Source organism: Thalassophryne amazonica, chromosome 10, assembly GCF_902500255.1.
Source record: "Thalassophryne amazonica chromosome 10, fThaAma1.1, whole genome shotgun sequence".
NCBI classification, from domain to species: domain Eukaryota; kingdom Metazoa; phylum Chordata; class Actinopteri; order Batrachoidiformes; family Batrachoididae; genus Thalassophryne; species Thalassophryne amazonica.
In genome coordinates, this window is record NC_047112.1 from 100,476,362 (window position 1) to 100,497,096 (window position 20,735).

Below are 20,735 nucleotides of genomic sequence, written 5' to 3' on the forward strand. Positions count from 1 at the left end.
AACAAACAAACAGACAAACAGGGGTGAAAACATTGGTTGTTTCTAATATAATGAAGAAACTGGATTCTACTAGTTCAACTCTTTAATCTGCAGCTCTCAATAAAACTTACGCCAACATCCAGACTATCGTCATCTTCCTCTACGCTCTGCATGTATGTAGGTCAAGATAAGTCATAGTTCTCTGCTGGTAGGAACAGGTAATTACACCTATCACTACAAACATAACCTCCTCCAACTTTGTTGGCGGAAGGAATAACATAATAATGATAATCAACAAATGTCTCTATCACAACAATAAATGTGCCTTATTGTTAATATTTAATAATTACATTAAATTTAAATGCGGAACTATATAGTATATTGTAGCAACCCTGCAGTAATGTTTGTGTTATAATGTTCTGTTCAAGTTGAGTCAATTCATTTTCAATTTATTTTCATTTATATAGCACAAAGTTGGGTAGCACTGTGGAATAGTGGTTAGCACTGTTGCCTCACAGCGAGAAGGTCATGGGTTCAATTCCCGCCTGTGGCCTTTCTGTGTGGAGTTTGCATGTTCTCCCCGTGTTTGAGTGGGTTTCCTACGGGTGCTCCGGTTTCATCCCACATTCAAAGACATGCGGATTAGGTGGATTGGAATCTTTAAATTGTCTGTAGGTGTGCATGTGGGTGTGATTGTGTTTGCTTGTCTGTTTGTGGCCCTGCGACAGACTGGTGTCCTGTCCTGGGTGTACCCCGCCTCGCGCTCTATGACTGCTGGGATAGGCTCCAGCCCCCCGTGACCCTCAATTGGACTAAGCGGTTGAAGATGTGTGTGTGTGTGTGTGTGTGTGTGTGTGTGTGTGTGTGTGTGTGTGTGTGTGTGTGTGTGTGTGTGTGTGGCGCAAAGTTGCCTCAAGGCGCTTCATACAAGTAAGGTCTAACCTTACCAACCCCCACAGCAAGCACACAGGTGACAGTGGTAAGGAAAAACTCCCTCTGATGATTTGAGGAAGAAACCTCAAGCAGACCAGACTCAAAGGGGTGACCCACTGCTTGGGCCATGCTACTGAAACAAATTATAAAGCAATTCACAAAAAGAATATACAGGAAATGTTGCCAGTGCACGGGACAGAAGGGTTTCAGAAACAGACACCACCATAGGACAGCCCATGGGCCTCAGGAGTTGTGATGGTCAATAAGAAGAATAGTTCAAAGATGAGGTTCAGTGTGGACTACAGACCACTAAACAGTGTGACCAATAAAGACTTGTACTCACTGCCCCACATTGATGAACCCCTGGACTTGGTATCCGGCTCGTCCTGAGTATTGGCAGGTGCCCTTCAGCCCCAAAGCCAGACTAAAGACTGCCTTCTCTATCGACAGAGGGTTGTGACAGTTTTGAGTCCTCTGCTTTGGTCTGTGCAGTGCGTCAGCCATGTTTGAAAGAGTGAAGGAAAAGGTGTTGGCTGACATCCGTCAACAGGAATCTTTTGTCTACTTGGATGATATCCTGGTCCACAGGAGTTCCTTCCAAGCAGCCTTGGGGGCCCTGCAGCAGGTTCTACAGAGGATAGCAGCAGCAGGTCTGAAGCTCCACCTTGACAAGTGCTGCTTGATGAGTAAAGAGTTGGAGGTTTTGGAACACAGAGTTGGGGGAGAGGGCATAGGCACTTTGAAGGAGAAAGTGCGGGCCATGAGGGATTGGCTGGTGCCCACCAATCTAAGTGAGCTGAAGAGCTTCATTGGGCTAACATCCTACTATTGGTGGTTTGTGCGCAGCTTCCCTTGTATAGCTGCATCCCTGTTCCACCTGCAGAGGAAAGACATTGACTTGTCTTGGAGACCCGAGTGCTAGCAGGCCTTCAGTTCTTTGAAGAAGGCTTTGACAGACTCCCCCGTTCTGACCTCTCCGGACCCCAACCTGACATTTATCCTGGACACAGATGCCAGCAATGTTGGGATGGGGGTGTGTTGAGCCAAGTGGCTCCAAAGGGAGAGAAAGTGGTGGCACACTTCAGTAAAACCCTCAGCAAAGCTGAACGTTGCTATTGTGTGACATGCCGAGAACGTCTTGCTATTGTGAGAGCGATAAGCCACTCCAAGTACCTCCTGTGTGGCCTGCCCTTCACTGTCAGAACTGATGTAGTGACCCTGCAGTCATGTTCGTGTTATAATGTTTTATCTGTTCAGTGTTTGTTGTATTTATTGATGTGTCAAAGGAGGGAGGGGGAGTGGAAGAGTGGATGAAAAAAAGACAGGGAAGTTGTTCTGGCGTTGCTGTGTTGGTGGTGTGGTTACAGCCGACAGTAACCATTATTTTGCTGCAGAATAAAAGGCCATTCTGCTGAAACTCCTTGTCATCTTTTCAATGTCTTGACGGGCGTTACAATAAATTTGATAATAATACATTAATTATTAATTAAATATGAATGTTTAATACTTTCCTTTCCAATGTTACTAGTTTTCAATCCTGTTTCCACCTGTGTCCATTTGTTGATTTCTTATCAGCGTGGCTGGGCCTGAGCTGGGACAGACATCATTAGGTTATCAGACATATCTATTTGAAAAGTTTGGAAATGTGAAATATTTTCTTTACAGTGCATCGAGAAAGTATTCACATTCCTGCACTTTTTCCACATTTTTGTTACAACCTTATTCCAGAATGGATGAAATCATTTTTTTCCTCAAAATTCTACACACAATACCCCATAATGACAATGTAAAGTTTTTTTTCAGATTTGTTTTGCAAATTTATATATATAGAAGAAAAAATAACTAAGAAATAACATGTACATAAGTATTCACAGCCTTTGCAATGAAGCTCACAAGTGAGCTCAGGTGCATCCTGTTTCCACTGATCATCCATGGGATGCTTCTACAGTTTAACTGGAATCCACCTCAAGTAAATTTAGTTAATTGGACATTATTTGGAAAGGCACACACCTGTCTACATATAACTTCCCAAAGTTGACAGTGCATGTCAGAGCACAAACCAAACATCAAATCAAATCAAATCAAATCAGTTTTATTTATATAGCGCCAAATCACAACAAACAGTTGCCCCAAGGCGCTTTATATTGCAAGGCAAAGCCATACAACAATTACGGAAAAACCCCAACGGTCAAAATGACCCCCTGTGAGCAAGCACTTGGCAACAGTGGGAAGGAAAAACCCCCTTTTAACAGGAAGAAACCTCCAGCAGAACCAGGCTCAGGGAGGCGCAGTCTTCTGCTGGGACTGGTTGGGGCTGAGGGAGAGAATCAGGAAAAAGACATGCTGTGGAAGAGAGCAGAGATCAATCACTAATGATTAAATGCAGAGTGGTGCATACAGAGCAAAAACAGAAAGAAACACACAGTGCATCATGGGAACCCCCCGGCAGTCTAAGTCTATAGCAGCATAACTAAGGGATGGTTCAGGGTCACCTGATCCAGCCCTAACTATAAGCTTTAGCAAAAAGGAAAGTTTTAAGCCTAATCTTAAAAGTAGAGAGGGTGTCTGTCTCCCTGATCCAAATTGGGAGCTGGTTCCAGAGGAGAGGAGCCTGAAAGCAGAAGGCCCTGCCTCCCATTCTACTCTTAAAAACCCTAGGAACTACAAGTAAGCCTGCAGTCTGAGAGCGACGCATTCTATTGGGGTGTTATGGTACTATGAGGTCCCTAAGATAAGATGGGACCTGATTATTCAAAACCTTATAAGTAAGAAGAAGAATTTTAAATTCTATTCTAGAATTAACAGGAAGCCAATGAAGAGAGGCCAATATGGGTGAAATATGCTCTCTCCTTCTAGTCCCTGTCAGTACTCTAGCTACAGCATTTTGAATTAACTGAAGGCTTTTCAGGGAACTTTTAGGACAACCTGATAATAATGAATTACAGTAGTCCAGCCTAGAGGAAATAAATGCATGAATTAGTTTTTCAGCATCACTCTGAGACAAGACCTTTCTAATTTTAGAGATATTGCGCAAATGCAAAAAAGCAGTCCTACATATTTGTTTAATATGCACTTTGAATGACATATCCTGATCAAAAATGACTCCAAGATTTCTCACAGTATTACTAGAGGTCAGGGTAATGCCATCCAGAGTAGGGATCTGGTTAGACACCATGTTTCTAAGATTTGTGGGGCCAAGTACAATAACTTCAGTTTTATCTGATTTTAAGAGCAGGAAATTAGAGGTCATCCATGTCTTTATGTCTGTAAGACAATCCTGCAGTTTAGCTAATTGGTATGTGTCCTCTGGCTTCATGGATAGATAAAGCTGGGTATCATCTGCATAACAATGAAAATTTAAGCAATGCTGTCTAATAATACTGCCTAAGGGAAGCATTTATAAAGTGAATAAAATTGGTCCTAGCACAGAACCTTGTGGAACTCCATAATTAACCTTAGTCTGTGAAGAAGATTCCCCATTTACATGAACAAATTGTAATCTATTAGATAAATATGATTCAAACCACTGCAGCGCAGTGCCTTTAATACCTATAGCATACTCTAATCTGTAATAAAATTTTATGGTCAGCAGTATCAAAAACAGCACTAAGGTCTAACAGAACAAGCACAGAGATGAGTCCACTGTCTGAGGCCATAAGAAGATCATTTGTAACCTTCACTAATGCTGTTTCTGTACTATGATGAATTCTAAAACCTGACTGAAACTCTTCAAATAGACCATTCCTCTGCAGATGATCAGTTAGCTGTTTTACAACTACCCTTTCAAGAATTTTTGAGAGAAAAGGAAGGTTGGAGATTGGCCTATAATTAGCTAAGATAGCTGGGTCAAGTGATGGCTTTTTACGTAATGGTTTAATTACTGCCTGTTATGTGGGCCGCTGAAGAGGAGGTACTGCTGGCCCACCACCACCAGAGGGCGCCCTGCTTGAAGTGCGGGCTCCAAGCACGAGAGGGCGCCAGACCCAGAAGAAGTGACAGCTGTCATTCATCCCCTGCACCAGCTGTCACTCGTTCATCATCATCACCATCATAAAAGCCGGACTGCAACTCCACCTCCTCGCCGAGAAATCGACTACCATTAAAAAGGTAATTTCTCTGCTGACAGACACTTTGTGTGTTTAACCTGAACTTCTGTTACAGCCGTTTTCCTGGAGTGTTTCCTTATCTGAGGGATTGGCGTTTGGTGTGACAGCGACGGCTTCGCCTCACATCCCAACCCAGATAAGTGGTTAAACCAGAAGCTGTACGAGTGTGTGATTGGAGGTGGAGGAGCTCCCTCCTAACTGTGTATGGACTGTGAATTACTGAGTGTGCGGACTCACACTCATACATCATATCTCTGCTTTCTGCCAGTAGTACCAGGGTCGACAGCCAAAGACAGAGGCCACCTGGGGACTCGGGACTTGGCGGCTCCGGTGTTCTTCAGACCGTTGGTGGTGGAAGCCGTGTGGGCTCTGTGAATGTCCTTTAGTGGCCCAGCCAGAGCCCAAACCTGAATCCAATTGAACATCTCTGGAGAGATCTAAAAGTGGCTGTGCACCGACGCTCCCCATCCAACCAGATGGAGCTTAAGAGGTGCTACAAAGAGCAATGGGCAAAACTGCCCAAAGATAGGTGTGCCAAGCTTGTGGCATCATATTCAAGAAGACTTGAAGTTGTAATTGATGCCACAGGTGCATCAACAAAGTACTGAGCAAAGGGTGAGAATACTTATGTACATGCAATTTATTAGCTTTTTATTTAAATAAATTTGCAAAAATTAAAAAAAAACTTTTTCATGTTGTCATTATGGGTTATTGTGAGTAGAATGAATTTACTCCATTTTGGAATAAGGCTGCAAGATAACAAATTTTGGAAAAAGTGAAGTGCTGTAAATACTTTCTGGATGCACTGGAATAATGGACATGGTAAATACATAGAGTGTCATGATGGAAGGTGAAGGTGGGAAAACTTTGTTGTGGTAGGTGACAGTACACAGTAAAATCACCAGTGTAAAACTAACACTGGAAGAAGCAGTTTTAATGGTGGCCATGATGAAAAGCAGAGTGTTGAGAACGAGAGAGTGAGAGAGCATATGCAGCAGCGCCACTGTGTTTGGTCAGATCAGTGCCGTGTTGCTGTTTGTTTGCTTGTTGTCATGGACTGTTGTCGCCACCACCAGGCCGGGAGCAGGCTCCAGCAGCCAGCCAGCTAACATCGGGCCGGGACCAGTTTCCAGCAGCAGCCAACCAGCTAACATTGGGCCGCGACCAGTTTCCAGCAGCAGCCAGCCAGCTAACATCGGGCCGAGACCAGTTTCCAGCAGCAGCCAGCCAACTAACATCGGGCCGAGACCAGTTTCCAGCGGCAGCCAGCCAGCTAACATCGGACCGAGACCAGTTTCCAGCGGCAGCCAGCCAGCTAACATCGGGCCGAGACCAGTTTCCAGCAGCAGCCAGCCAGCTAACATCGGGCCGGGACCAGTTTCCAGCAGCAGCCAGCCAACTAACATCGGGCCGGGACCAGTTTCCAGCAGCAGCCAGCCAGCTAACATCGGGCCGAGACCAGTTTCCAGCAGCAGCCAGCCAACTAACATCGGGCCGAGACCAGTTTCCAGCAGCAGCCAGCCAGCCAGCTAACATCGGGCTGAGAACAGTTTCCAGCAGCAGCCAGCCAGCTAACATCGGGCCGAGACCAGTTTCCAGCAGCAGCCAGCCAGCCAGCTAACATCGGGCCGAGACCAGTTTCCAGCAGCAGCCAGCCAGCCAGCTAACATCGGGCCGAGACCAGTTTCCAGCAGCCAGCCAGCCAGCTAACATCGGGCTGGGACCAGTTTCCAGCAGCAGCCAGCCAGCTAACATCGGGCCGGGACCAGTTTCCAGCAGCAGCCAGCCAACTAACATCGGGCCGAGACCAGTTTCCAGCAGCAGCCAGCCAACTAACATCGGGCCGAGACCAGTTTCCAGCGGCAGCCAGCCAGCTAACATCGGACCGAGACCAGTTTCCAGCGGCAGCCAGCCAGCTAACATCGGGCCGAGACCAGTTTCCAGCAGCAGCCAGCCAGCTAACATCGGGCCGGGACCAGTTTCCAGCAGCAGCCAGCCAACTAACATCGGGCCGGGACCAGTTTCCAGCAGCAGCCAGCCAGCTAACATCGGGCCGAGACCAGTTTCCAGCAGCAGCCAGCCAACTAACATCGGGCCGAGACCAGTTTCCAGCAGCAGCCAGCCAGCCAGCTAACATCGGGCTGAGAACAGTTTCCAGCAGCAGCCAGCCAGCTAACATCGGGCCGAGACCAGTTTCCAGCAGCAGCCAGCCAGCCAGCTAACATCGGGCCGAGACCAGTTTCCAGCAGCAGCCAGCCAGCCAGCTAACATCGGGCCGAGACCAGTTTCCAGCAGCCAGCCAGCCAGCTAACATCGGGCTGGGACCAGTTTCCAGCAGCAGCCAGCCAACCAGCTAACATTGGGCCGCGACCAGTTTCCAGCAGCAGCCAGCCAGCTAACATCAGGCCGGGACCAGTTTCCAGCAGCAGCCACCCAGCTAACATCGGACCGAGACCAGTTTTCAGGGGTAGCCAACTAGCTAGCATCGGGCCAAGACCAGGCTCCAGCGGCACCCAGCTATCACCAGGATGGGCCTGAGCTTTAGTGGCTCCAATGGCTGCTGGCGACAATTGCAGCCATTGGCACAGTTGTCGTTCCTTGAACCAGGCCGGTTTAGCCACCAGGTCCAGCGGTGGCTAATCGGGATGGACCCTTCACTGTTGGACGGTGTAGTAGCGGCTCGGTGTGCAAAACCAGGAAAAACCACCCTTAAAGGCAAAACTTTTCTTCATAACTGCACATCATGCTGAAAAAAAATCATAAGTGGTGAAGAGTGGACTAGGATGAAATTAAACTGTCTGAATTTCATGTCTGAGGGGTTCAGTGGCGTGTTAAAGAAACAAACAAAACTACTTGGGTTATTGTAGGAGGTTCGTGAGCTCAGAAGAAAACTGTAGGAGAAAAACAATAAAATTGAGATTTTTGGAAAACTGTGTGGATGAATTGGGGCAGCATATTAGGATGGAGGAGGTGATTGTATCTGGATTAAATATTAAACATCGTACATATGCCAGGGCTGCTGCTCTCGGCAGCAGTATTGATGAAGATACATCGGGAGAAATTCACTCCCTGGTGCAACAGGTTATTGGTTTTTTTTTCATCTCAGGACATCCACGTTAACAGTAATGATATTACAGACTACCATTCATTCATTCATTCATTCTTCTACCGCTTAGTCCATTTAAGGGTTGCGGGGGGCTGGAGCCTATCCCAGCAGCCATAGGGCGCGAGGCGGGGTACACCCAGGACAGGATGCCAGTCTGTCGCAGGGCCTCAAACAGACAAACAAACACAGACACAAAATTGGGACAAATTTAGAGAAAACGTATACCATGTATGTAGTTATATGTAGCAGCTAGACTTTGTTTAGCTGCATTTTTGGTTTGTGGATTATAATTTTTTTTATGTCAACTGATTCTTTCCAATTTACTTCTGCACAGGAGCTCAACTTAAATACTTTTGATTACACTGAACATAGATTTCATAATGTACAAATAATGAATGTTTATGAGTTCAATGGTACAAATATTTCATGAGGTGAAAGCTGGAATATACATTCAAACGAGGCAAAGCCAACTTGAATGGTATGTTCACTGTGGTGTTGATTTGTCAGTGTACAGTGGCCAACTCAGACACATACAAACTAAAGGCGACCATCTCCACCTCAAATCCAGTCATTTCATATTTCAGGGCAATTGACAGCATGTACAGTAATGTGCACTTTTATGAGGTGGTTGGTCTATGGGTATTGGGTGGCTGGGATTTGGTGGGGCTTGATTTCTACCCATGGCCATGGGATGGGGTACCTGCAGGCCAGTTAGAGACCCACTGGTTTATGCTTAAGGATCTATGGCTGTTACCCTTGGGTACCCTCCAATATCCTCCTGGGCAGTGGCTCATGTTGTGGGCGCTGGACTGGGACAGGGTGTCGTGCAGTGTTGATGCTGTTGCCTTGTGGCCCTCAGGAGTGGGGATGGGAGATATGCTGGAGTTCAAACCAAGCACCAGATTGTAGAAGAAAGGTGATTTTAAAGACTTTTTAAGCATGGCGTTGTTTGTGTCAAATGGTCTGGTTTAACACACACAGCCTTCTCTGGGGTTGACAAAAAATAGTCTGCAAGAACATCTCATAAACATCAGTTCTCAGGACAAACATGCCTTGCTGATGGCAGCTGAGGTCAGGCACGGGCTTACCAAAACTGGACAATGGAAGATTGGAAGAATATTGTCTAATAAGTCTTGATTTCTGCTGCAACATTCAGCTGGTCAGAATTTGGTGTAAATGGTATGAAAACACACACACACCTCCCCCAGCTCCTCCGGGGGAACCCCAAGGCGTTCCCAAGCCAGCCGAGAGATGTAGTCCCTCCAGCATGTCCTGGGTCTTCCCCGGGGCCTCCTCCCAATGGGACGTGCCCGGAACACCTCTCCAGCGAGGCGTCCAGGGGGCATCCAGAAAAGATGCCCAAGCCACCTCAACCTACTTCTTTCGATGTGGAGGAGCAGCGGCTCGACTCCGAGCTCCTCCCGAGTGACCGAGCTCCTCACCCTATCTCTAAGGGAGCGCCCAGCCACCCTGCGGAGGAAACTCATCTTGGCCGCTTGTACTCGGGGTTCCCCCGGAGTAGCTGGGGGAGGTGTGTGTGGATCAGGAGGTCTGGGCGGCTTTGCTTGAGCTGCTGCCCCCGCGACCCGACTCCAGATAAAGCGGAAGAAAATGGATGGATGGATGGTATGAAAACATGGATCCATTCTTCCTTGTATCAACAATTCATGTTGCTATTAGTGATGTGATACACTGAAAATAAAGCCCTGTGAATTTACTTAATTTATCGGTTGCACGTGATCTTAACTTGTTGAATTGACATCATTACCTTTGTCTATTATTATGATACAGAAAAAAATTATGTTGCATGGACACATTCTGATCACCAGCAGCCAATATACACATTTAATATAAGTAAATTCACAGAACTTTATTTTATTTTTAGTGTAAAGTGGCAACTGTGTGACACTATCATGTAACGCTGCATGGGCCACTAAGTGTGCACGCGGGGCTCACTGGACAGCTTCACTGAGCTGGCATTGGGCCATGCAGTCCCTCAGATGGAGAGATTTTCCAGGAAACTTTCTGTTTTCTTGTTTTCACACATCAGGAGCACAACGCAACTCTGGACAACGCGATGGTTGAATTATCACATGGAATTAATTTTTTTTTCTTTTGTGTGAGACGATTTTAACTGCAGGCGGCTGTCCTGGCTTCATGTCCATGTGTGCGTTGTGAAACACTCCTGGACCACTGTTGGAGGTGAGATCCATGTTTATTATTGGTGTAACAGCCTGGCACAAGTTCCATGTCATATCTCTTACAGAGTTAGAAGGTGATCATTTATTACAGTGTGAGATCTGTTCAGCTCAGAGCCTGATGCAGGCAATGATGCGTTACTGCACATGACAGAGATGCGGCTGCCTGTGTTATATACAGTTATGATGGAGACAATAGTTTACATTATTTACGTCACCCATGGGAAGGACTGGACAAATATCTGTACTGTAAGGTCTGTTGTGGAAATAACAACCTGTTCAGATTTGCGGCGGCGTGTGCACAGTAGCGTACGGAGCTTTCGGTTTGATAGCCGCTGTTCACATTCACTGTACATGATAATAATTCATAATTATTATGAAGTGTGCCACATACATTTCAACAGTACCTTTGTGCTCCGAGGGTGGTGGGGGGGGCATTAGTATTCGTGACACATGCAGGTCATACCGGCAGGCTTTGCAGTGCCAGACCCATCTCGAGATTCCCTTGTATGCATTCAAATTGTTTCGGATCCCATTTCGCCGCCATTGGAATATGTAAATTGTGGTCAGATGGCCCTCAGACTGCACATGGATCTCTGTTGGATAGGTTGTCCCATCTCGGCCATGCCTGGAGAGTTTGAACATGTGCACCACACTCGAAGTCGCCGGCCGATTTTGACCAACTGTGTCGACTTCCATAGATGGCTGTCAGAATGTTTTGGAACTAAAATCCGACACTTTTTGGATGTGCGCCGATTCATAATTCTGATGCCATTCTGCGTGATTCCGGCTATATGTGACGGGGTATTATGAAGAGCTCAAAGGATGAAAAAAGACAAAGCCAACTATCAACATGTAGAAGTACTTGGCAGAAGTACTTGTACATGCCTTAGTTCATTCAGACACATTTAATCTTTTAAATCGCAGTTTTTGTGAGAGTGCAGTTGTATCCAGTATGGATGATGGAGACCACTGTGGTTGACAGGTCCAGTGTTTGAGAAAATTAGAAATCCAAACTAATAATTGAATAGAATAAACATTCTGTTTTTTGATATGTAATACTGAAATAATTCATTTAAATGAATGTTTATTTGGATTTCTTTGAATTTTCAGATTGTGCACAGAACCCTGGTTGCCATGTTGGGATCGTTGGCAGCTTTAGCTGCTTTGGCCATCATCGGTGACGTACGTACTTCTACTGTTCTTTTTCACACACAGCTCTAAAGTGCTTAAATAAATAAACATATAGTATATGTTTATTTAACCAGTACTATAGTGTTTTTCTGACAATACATGTGTTAAGCCAGATGACATTACAATATTTTACATTATTGCTACTTTACTGTTATTATTACATTATTTTCACATAATACATTTATTTTAAGACTAGCGGGGTGCTCAGGTGATGCCCGGGTGTGAGATCTCATAAACCTTTGTGATTGCTTTGCCTTTGACAGTACGGTTGCTAGGCAACTCCTCACCCTACTCTGATTTGATATACACTCAGGTCCAGAAATATTTAGACATTAAGTTGGTGTGTGTGTGTGTGTGGGGGGGGGTTCAGCTCCTGATGCTCGGTAACAGATCAGTCATAGGTAGACACATCCACATCTGGACATTGCCCCAGTCCACTCCTCCAACACTCTGCTTTCATATACACACAGGTCCATAAGTGTTTGTAGTGCAGGTAGCTGAAGGGATAATGATTCTGCCAATATGTAGACCTGGGTTTGAATCTTGGTCATGTTACCCATTTGTGTCCTTGGACACTTAATCTACATTGTCTCAGTCCACCCAACTGTAAATGGGTACCGGCCAGTATGGAGAGCAACAGGCCTCATGGCCTATATAGGACTTACTACTACTTATTTTTCATACGTATTTGGACCTTTCACCATCCCACTCTGCTTATTAGGTGAATGGTTGCTAGGCAACCAATGCTTTAATTCCTTCAAAGCAGCAGAAATGTTTCTGCACTCTTCCCCGGATTTGTGCCTCGAGACAATCCTGTTTCCGAAGTCTACAGACAATTCCTTTGACTTCATGCTTGGTTTGTGCTCTGACATACACTGTCAACTGTGGGACCTTATATGTAGACAGGTGTGTGTCTTTCCAAATCATGTCCAACCAACTGAATTTACCCGAGGTGGACTCCAATTAAGCTGTAGAAACATCTCAAGGATGTTCAGTAGAAACAGGATGCACCTGAGCTCAATTTTGAGCATCATAGCAAAGGCTGTGAATACTTATATACATGTGTTTTTTAATTTTATTTTTTATTTTTAATAAATTTGCAGAATTCTAAAAATAAAACAAAAACTTTTTCACAATTTCATTATGGGGTATTGTGTGTTGAATTCTGAGCGAAAAATAAATAAATAAATGTAATCCATTTTGGAATAAGGTCATAACATAACAAAATGTGAAAAAATGAAGCACAGTGAATACTATCCAGATGCACACTAATTGACCATCACTGAACCTTTGCATGTGGGGTGCATGACGAATATAAATGGTCTCTGATCGTGTAATATTCATGTGTCATTTTTTTAAAAACCTCATAGGATGTGTATCACATTTGTTGAAACAACAACAACAATATATGCTGAAATAATAATGCCATCAAGATTAGACAGAGACCAAAATATTCAAAATGTAAAATTCAAGGAAGATCAGATGGAAAAACAGAATAATAAAAAAACACTGCTAATATTAATTTAAAAGGTCAGTTAAAATAGTATATGGTTGAAAAAAATCCCAGTGTTATTCAACAGTAACTTAGGAAAATTGAAGACAAACATTCTTTTTTGATGTTATTTCTGTAAAATTCAGCTTGGGTCTTTTAATCATGAATGTCACTAATATTAAAGTTAACCAAACATTGTGTGCACATGACTGCCGGTATCTGACTGCTAAAACAAAATGTAACATGCCATTATTTATTTTATTAGTTTTACCTAGATTTATTGTGCACATAATCATCATCATTTTCTGCAGGGTATCTGGGTCATGGTGTCATCAGATAAAGCAGGTCATCCCACACTTCTTTATTCTCTGCCAAATTCTATAACTTTTACTGGGGGATTTTGAGGTGTTCCCAAGCCATCTGGAAAATAAAATCTGTCCAGGGTGTACTGGCTCTTCTTTAAGGACCTAGTGACATGACCAGGGGACATCCTCACCAGATGCCTGAACCACTTCAGCTGGTTGCTTTCATTGCAAAGATGCAGCGGCTCTACTCTGAATCCCTCCCTGATACTCAAGCCTCTCATCTGCCGCTTGTATTTGTGACTTTGTTTTTTTGGTCATTCTAACCTGTTTAACATTAATTTATCCTTTTTCTGAAGATGCCTTAATCCATGTGGGCTAGAACATATTCATTAGTTGTTGGGCAACATCCGGGACAGGCCGCCAGTCTATTGCGTGGCTGACACATATAGACAGACAATCATATTCCCACTCTCACCCACACCTACGGTCAATTTAGAGTCACATATTCACCTGACCTGCATGCCTTTCGAAGTGGGAGGAAGCTGGAGCACCTGCAGGGTCCACACATAGACATGGGGAGAACATGCAAACTCCACACAGAAAGGACCAGGTTGGATTCAAACCTGGCAACAGTGCTAACCACTAAACCACAGTGCTGCCCACTTGGCCACACCTCTGCCTACAATGGATTTTTAAAAATACAGTGAGACAAAAGAAATTCTGTTTAGAAAAAAGATGCATCAGGATGCATGGATGGTTGTTTTATAATGAACACATTCATGAACTAATGATCCAAGATCTGCTGTGGCGACTCAGAGTGAAAACAAGGGCAGCCAAAGGGACTTAAAACTCAGTGCAAGGGTGGTGGACAAGCTGTTCGTGCACTTGGTTTCAGTGCAGATGGTTCCTGGTTCAAACCCCACCCCTGCCACATTTCTCCATGCAATGTGGAGGTGTGTCAGGAAGGGCATCCAGTGTAGAATTTGTGCCATATCAACATGCAGATCCAAATTGGATCTGCTGTGGTAATTAGTGGTAAAATAGTTGATAATTGCTAGTAAATGATACTTGAGTTATTCTTTTAGAAAAACTAATATGGTGTAATACTATAAGGTGTTGGGCTTGAGTCCAGAAGAGCATGGATTCAAATCCCCGCCTGACTGGAAAATCACTAAGGCTTGGGCAAGGCCTTTAACCTCCTAAGACCCGGAGGTTCTCATGAAACAAAACTTAGTATTATGGTCTAGACAACCAAAAATGTTATGTCCACATATGTGGATGCCAGGCCCTAGGAGTGTAGTGCTCCCGGTGTGTAGTGAGCGCCTGTATGGCAGCACCCTCACATCGGGGTGAATTTGAGGCATAATTGTAAGTGCTTTGAGTGTCTGATGCAGATGGAAAAGCGCTATATAAATGCAGTCCATTTAATATATGCAAGTAAAATTTACTTTAAAATTCCCCTTGTAAAATTTACTTGGAATTTCTGAGTGAAAAAACTTTCCTAGGTTTTTGCAAGTAAATATTACTCCAATTGTTTTTGTGTGTAATTGCATCAGGAAGAGCATCCAATGTAAAACTTGCCAAATCAACATGCAGGTCCACCTTGGATCTGCTGTGGTGACCTCCACCTCAAATATGGGAGAAGTCAAAGGGATTTTTTCCTTTATTAACAAACAGTGGTGTAAAATTATTTTAAAAGGTTATGTAACAATGGGAGTCGCCAAAATACATGTTGATGGGTCAACTCTCTCACTCTTATAGTGCTGTCATTTCTGCTATACCTGTATTATAACAACATCTTCTACATGTCTCTCCTGCAGCGTCCCAGTCTGGTGACTGTAGTTGAGTGGATCGACTATGAGACTCTGGCCCTTCTGTTTGGCATGGTGAGAAAATTAAAGAATTTCTTCAAATGTTTACATTCAAAACTTATTTGAAATCAGTAATTGATTAATCAGTCACTTCACATGAATATAATAATCAAATTTTCAATCAAATTAACAGATTTTTCTCTACACCAAAGTTAAATTGGTTCCAGCTGTCATTTAATATATACTCGTATAATAATTATATAAAATATATAATAATTTGTTTCTTTATATGTGAACCACGTTATAGTTTTGTGGTGCATGGAAAGAAAAGAAACCCACAAACTCCCATTCATTTTGTACTCATCCTGAGTGACGCTTTGTGTGCAAAACACACACACACACACACACACACACACACACACACACACACACACACACACACACACACACACACACACACACACACACACACACACACACACACACACACACATCTCGAGTATCCCATCTGATGTCACTCATTCACCAGTTTCCTTAAAGGGCATATCTCACTCTAATCAACACTATTTAAAAAAAAAACTATGCCAGATTATAAAACATTTCTTTCAAGTCTTTAACTTGTGTGGGCCCTGATATAGCTGATAAAAATAAAATAAGTCAAAGTGCATCTTAAAAAATACAAGGCAGAAAATACTTTTCTTTAATTAAAAACCATAATGTACACAGGGTGACACATGGCAAACAGACCTGTTGTGGATTAGGTGAGGGGACAGTCCAGAAAACAGGCATGGGTCCAAACCAAGGAGGCAGTCCGAACAGGCACCAGTGTCTAGAGGGCCAGGCAAAAACCTGAAGTCCTGGAGGCTCGGCAGTGTTGGGTAACCAGGGAGTACAACAACACAAAGAACGAGGGAAAGCTCGGCATAATACACAAGACAATCTAGCGGGGAGCACAGGAGAAGACGGAGGTTAAATAGACAAAATTACACTGATGAGACACACCTGGGGAGACACAGGAAGGAAGCCATTATAATGTTCAAGAGACGAGGGATACCAAAATAATGCAGGAAATGCATTAGACAGGACAGGCGAGAGACAGTAACCTTGGGGATCAACTTTTAGCTGCTTGAAGCGATGTTCCCTCTTGTTTTCAACCCAGTCTCACGGCATGTCGTGATTCAGCAGCACGAAATATACAATAATCTATTGGTTCGTGATATTGTCATGAAAAGCGCCACATTTTCGTCACGGCAGCACAAATTCATTCTGATACATTCCGTGATGGCTGCATGAAATTAAAAGTGAACCGGAGGGGTCGGGGTGGTTATGGCTGGGGGTAGGAGTAGGGTTAGTAATAGTGAGTTAAAAAAACCTTATCACGAAAATTTGAATCATTTCGTGACTGGAGCACAAAAAACAAACAAACAAACAAACAAAAAAAACGTGAGACTGGGCTGCTTATTTTTCATGTGCCTGCGCATACAACCCCAGTTCCAATGAAGTTGGGACATATATAAAATGTAAATAAAACAGAAGACAATGATTTGCAAATCCTCTTCAACCTATATTCAATTGAATACACCACAAAGACAAGATATTTAATGTTCAAACTGATAAACTTTATTGTTTTTGTGCAAATATTTGCTCATTTTGAAATGGATGCCTGCACCATGTTTCAAAAAAGCTGGGACAATGGTATGTTTACAACTGTGTTACATCACCTTTCCTTCTAACAACACTCAATAAGTGTTTGGGAACTGAGGACACTAATTGTTGAAGCTTTGTAGGTGGAATTCTTTCCCATTCTTGCTTGATGTACGACTTCAGTTGTTCAGCTGTTCGGGGTCTCCGTTGTCGTATTTTGTGCTTCATAATGCACCACACATTTTTAATGGATGACAGGTCTAGACTGCAGGCAGGCCAGTCTAGTACCCGCACTCTTTTACTATGAAGCCATGCTGTTGTAACACGTGCAGAATGTGTCTTGGCATTGTTTTGCTGAAATAAGCATCGACATCCCTGAAAAAGACATTGCTTGGATGGCAGCATGTGTTGCTCCAAAACCTGGATGTACCTTTCAGCATTGATGGTGCCATCACAGATGTGTACACACCCCCAACACCATCACAGATGTTGGCTTTTGAACTTTGTGCTGGTATCTGTTGTGAAAGTGTAGGTACACGGACCCACAACAGGGGGCGTAAAAGAACGGGCAATGGATAAGCCAAACAGTAACAATTTAATGTTGCAAATTGTGCACAACGGAATACAGACAACAATCAGTTTGGGACTATAGTCAATTACACGTTGGGTGATGTGTGGGCAGGCTTGAGGATAGGAGATGCCCGTCCAGAACCGAGCCGGATCCCACACGGCCCTCACCGCCAACGGATCTGAAGAACACCGGAGCCGCCAAGTCCTGGGTCCCCAGGTGGTCACCGTCTCCAGCTGTCAGACCTGGTACTGCTGGCAGAGAACAGAAACAGCACAGGTGAGTGTGAGTACGCACACTCAGTAATCCCACAGTCTGTGTTCTTTTGGGAGGGAGCACCTCCACCTCCAGTCACACACTCGTGCAGCTCCTGTCTAACCACTTATCTGGTTGGGGTGTGAAGCGAAGCCGTCGCTGATCACACCAAACGCCAATCCCACAGATAAGGCAACACCACAGGAAAATGGCTGCAAAGAAGTTCAGACTATTAGTCAGCGTTAAATACAGCAGAGAATATTACCTCCAAGGTAGCTGATTTCTCGGCGAGGAGGTGGAGTTGCAGTCCGGCTTTTAAGGTGGTGGTGATGTGGATGAATGACAGCTGGTGCTGATGACAAGTGACAGCTGTCACTCCCGGTTGCTATGATGCCCTCTCGTGCTTGAAGCCCACACTTCAAGCAGGGCGCCATCTGGTGGTGGTGGGCCAGCAGTACCTCCTCTTCAGCGGCCCACACAACAGGACCCCCCTCAACCAGGCTTGTCCGGGTGCCGCCGGTAGAAGTCAGCCAGGAGGGCCGGGTCCAGGATGAAGCTCCTCTTCACCCAGGAGCGTTCTTCAGGTCCATACCCCTCCCAGTCCACCAAATACTGGAACCCCCGGCCCTTCCGACGGACGTCCAGGAGCCAGCGCACAGTCCAAGCCGGCTCCCCGTCAATGATCCGGGCAGGCGGCGGCGCCGGTCCAGGGGCACAGAGGGGAGAGGAGTGGCAGGGTTTGAGTCTTGACACATGAAAAACCGGATGTATCCACAGTGAAGCTGAAGCTGCCAGCTTCACTGCGGCTGGGCTGAGGACTTTTAGGATGGTGAAGGGTCCGATATATCTGTCCTTTAGTTTTTGGGATTCCACTTGTAGGGGAATGTCTTTCGTGGATAGCCAAACCGCCTGCCCGGGCTGATACGTAGGGGCCGGGGCACGCCGGCAGTCTGCATGGGCCTTAGCCCTCGTCCGGGCCTTGAGCAGGGCAGAGTGGTCGGTACACCACACCCGACGGCACCTCCTCAGATGGGCCTGGACCGAGGGCACCCCGACCTCTCCCTCCACTACCGGGAATAATGGGGGCTGGTACCCCAAACACACCTCAAATGGGGAGAGGCCGGTAGCCGATGATACCTGGCTATTATGAGCGTACTCGATCCAGGCCAGATGGTCACTCCAGGCCGTCGGGTGCACGGAGGTCACGCAGCGGAGGGCCTGCTCCAGTTCCTGATTCGTCCGCTCTGCCTGCCCGTTCGTCTGGGGATGGTACCCGGACGAGAGACTTACGGTGGCGCCCAGTTCCCTGCAGAAGCTCCTCCAAACCTGGGAGGAGAACTGAGGACCACGATCCGAGACAATGTCCGATGGAATCCCATGCAGACGCACGACATGGTGGACCAGGAGGTCTGCAGTCTCCTGGGCCGTCGGGAGCTTCGGGAGGGCCACGAAGTGGGCCGCCTTGGAGAACCGGTCCACTATCGTGAGGATGGTAGTCATGCCCTGGGATGGCGGGAGGCCCGTGACAAAGTCCAGGCTGATGTGAGACCAGGGGCGATGAGGCACGGGCAGAGGCTGGAGGAGGCCTTGGGCCTTGTGGTGGTCTGCTTTGCCCCTGGCACAGGTGGTGCAGGCCTGGACATACTCCCGGACGTCGGCTTCCATAGACGCCCACCAGAAGCGCTGCTGGACCACTGCCACGGTCCTTCGCACCCCTGGATGACAGGAGAGCTTGGAACCGTGACAGAAGTCTAGGACCGCAGCCCTGGCCTCTGGTGGGACGTACAATTTGTCCTTCGGACCTGTCCCTGGGTCAGGGCCTCCCGGACGGTCTTCTCCACGTCCCAGGTGAGGGTGGCCACGACAGTGGACTCGGGGATGATGGTTTCCGTCGGGTCTGACAGCTCGGTCTTGACCTCCTCTTCATGCACCTGGGACAGGGCGTCAGATCGTTGGTTTTTCGCCCCGGGGCGGTAGGTGATCCGAAAGTCAAAACGCCCGAAGAACAGTGACCAGCGGGCTTGCCTGGGGTTCAGACGCCTGGCGGTCCGAATGCACTCCAGGTTCCGATGGTCCGTGAAAACCGTAAATGGTACCGATGCTCCCTCCAACAGGTGTCTCCACTCCTCAAGAGCCTCCTTCACCGCAAGAAGTTCCCGATTGCCGACGTCATAGTTCCTTTCAGCCGGGGTCAACCTGCGGGAAAAGTAGGCACATGGATGGAGAACCTTGTCGGACTCCCCGCTCTGGGATAGCACGGCTCCTATCCCTGAGTCAGAGGTGTCCACTTCAACTACAAACTGGCGCTTGGGATCGGGCTGCACCAGAACCGGTGCAGTCGAGAACTGGCGTTTCAACTCCCTAAATGCGGCTTCGCACCGATCCGACCAGGTGAAGGGGACTTTTGTGGAGGTCAGAGCTGTCAGGGCGCTAACTACCTGACTGTAGCCCTTGATGGACCTCTGGTAGAAATTTGCAAAACCGAGGAACTGTTGCAGTTTCCTACTGTTTGTTGGTTGGGGCCAATCTCGCAACCTTGGCCGGATCAGGGGCGACGGAGTTGGAGGAGATGATGAACCCCAGGAAGGACAAAGAAGTGCGGTGGAACTCGCACTTCTCGCCCTTCACAAACAGCCGGTTCTCCAACAACCGCTGTAGGACCTGACGTACATGCTTGACATGGGTCTCAGGATCCGGAGAAAAGATGAGTATATCGTCTAGATATACGAAGACAAACCGATGCAGGAAGTCCCGCAAGACGTCATTAACCAACGCTTGGAACGTCGCGGGCGCATTGGTGAGGCTGAACGGCATGACCAGGTACTCAAAGTGACCTAACGGGGTGTTAAATGCCGTCTTCCACTCGTCTCCCTCCCGGATCCGAACCAGGTGATAAGCATTCCTGAGATCCAATTTTGTGAAAATTTGGGCTCCATGCAAGGGCGTGAACACTGAATCCAACAGAGGTAACGGGTATCGGTTGCGAACCGTGATCTCGTTCAGTCCTCTGTAATCAATGCATGGACGGAGTCCGCCGTCCTTCTTGCCCACAAAAAAGAAACCAGCACCCATCGGGGAGGTGGAGTTCCGGATCAACCCGGCAGCTAACGAGTCCCAGATGTAGGTCTCCATTGATTCGCGTTC

The 20,735-nt window shown here is 46.2% G+C and overlaps 1 protein-coding gene across 1 annotated transcript in view; it reads left to right on the forward strand.

Moving 5' to 3' along the window:
• The window catches only part of oca2 (oculocutaneous albinism II), a 288,339-nt gene that overhangs the window by 91,373 nt on the left and 176,231 nt on the right, over positions 1–20,735 (forward strand). Inside the window, exons 10-11 of the mRNA XM_034180628.1 lie at positions 11,436–11,507; positions 15,134–15,199. Coding sequence (XP_034036519.1) covers positions 11,436–11,507; positions 15,134–15,199 — 138 coding nt within the window. The remainder of the gene's footprint in view (positions 1–11,435; positions 11,508–15,133; positions 15,200–20,735) is intronic.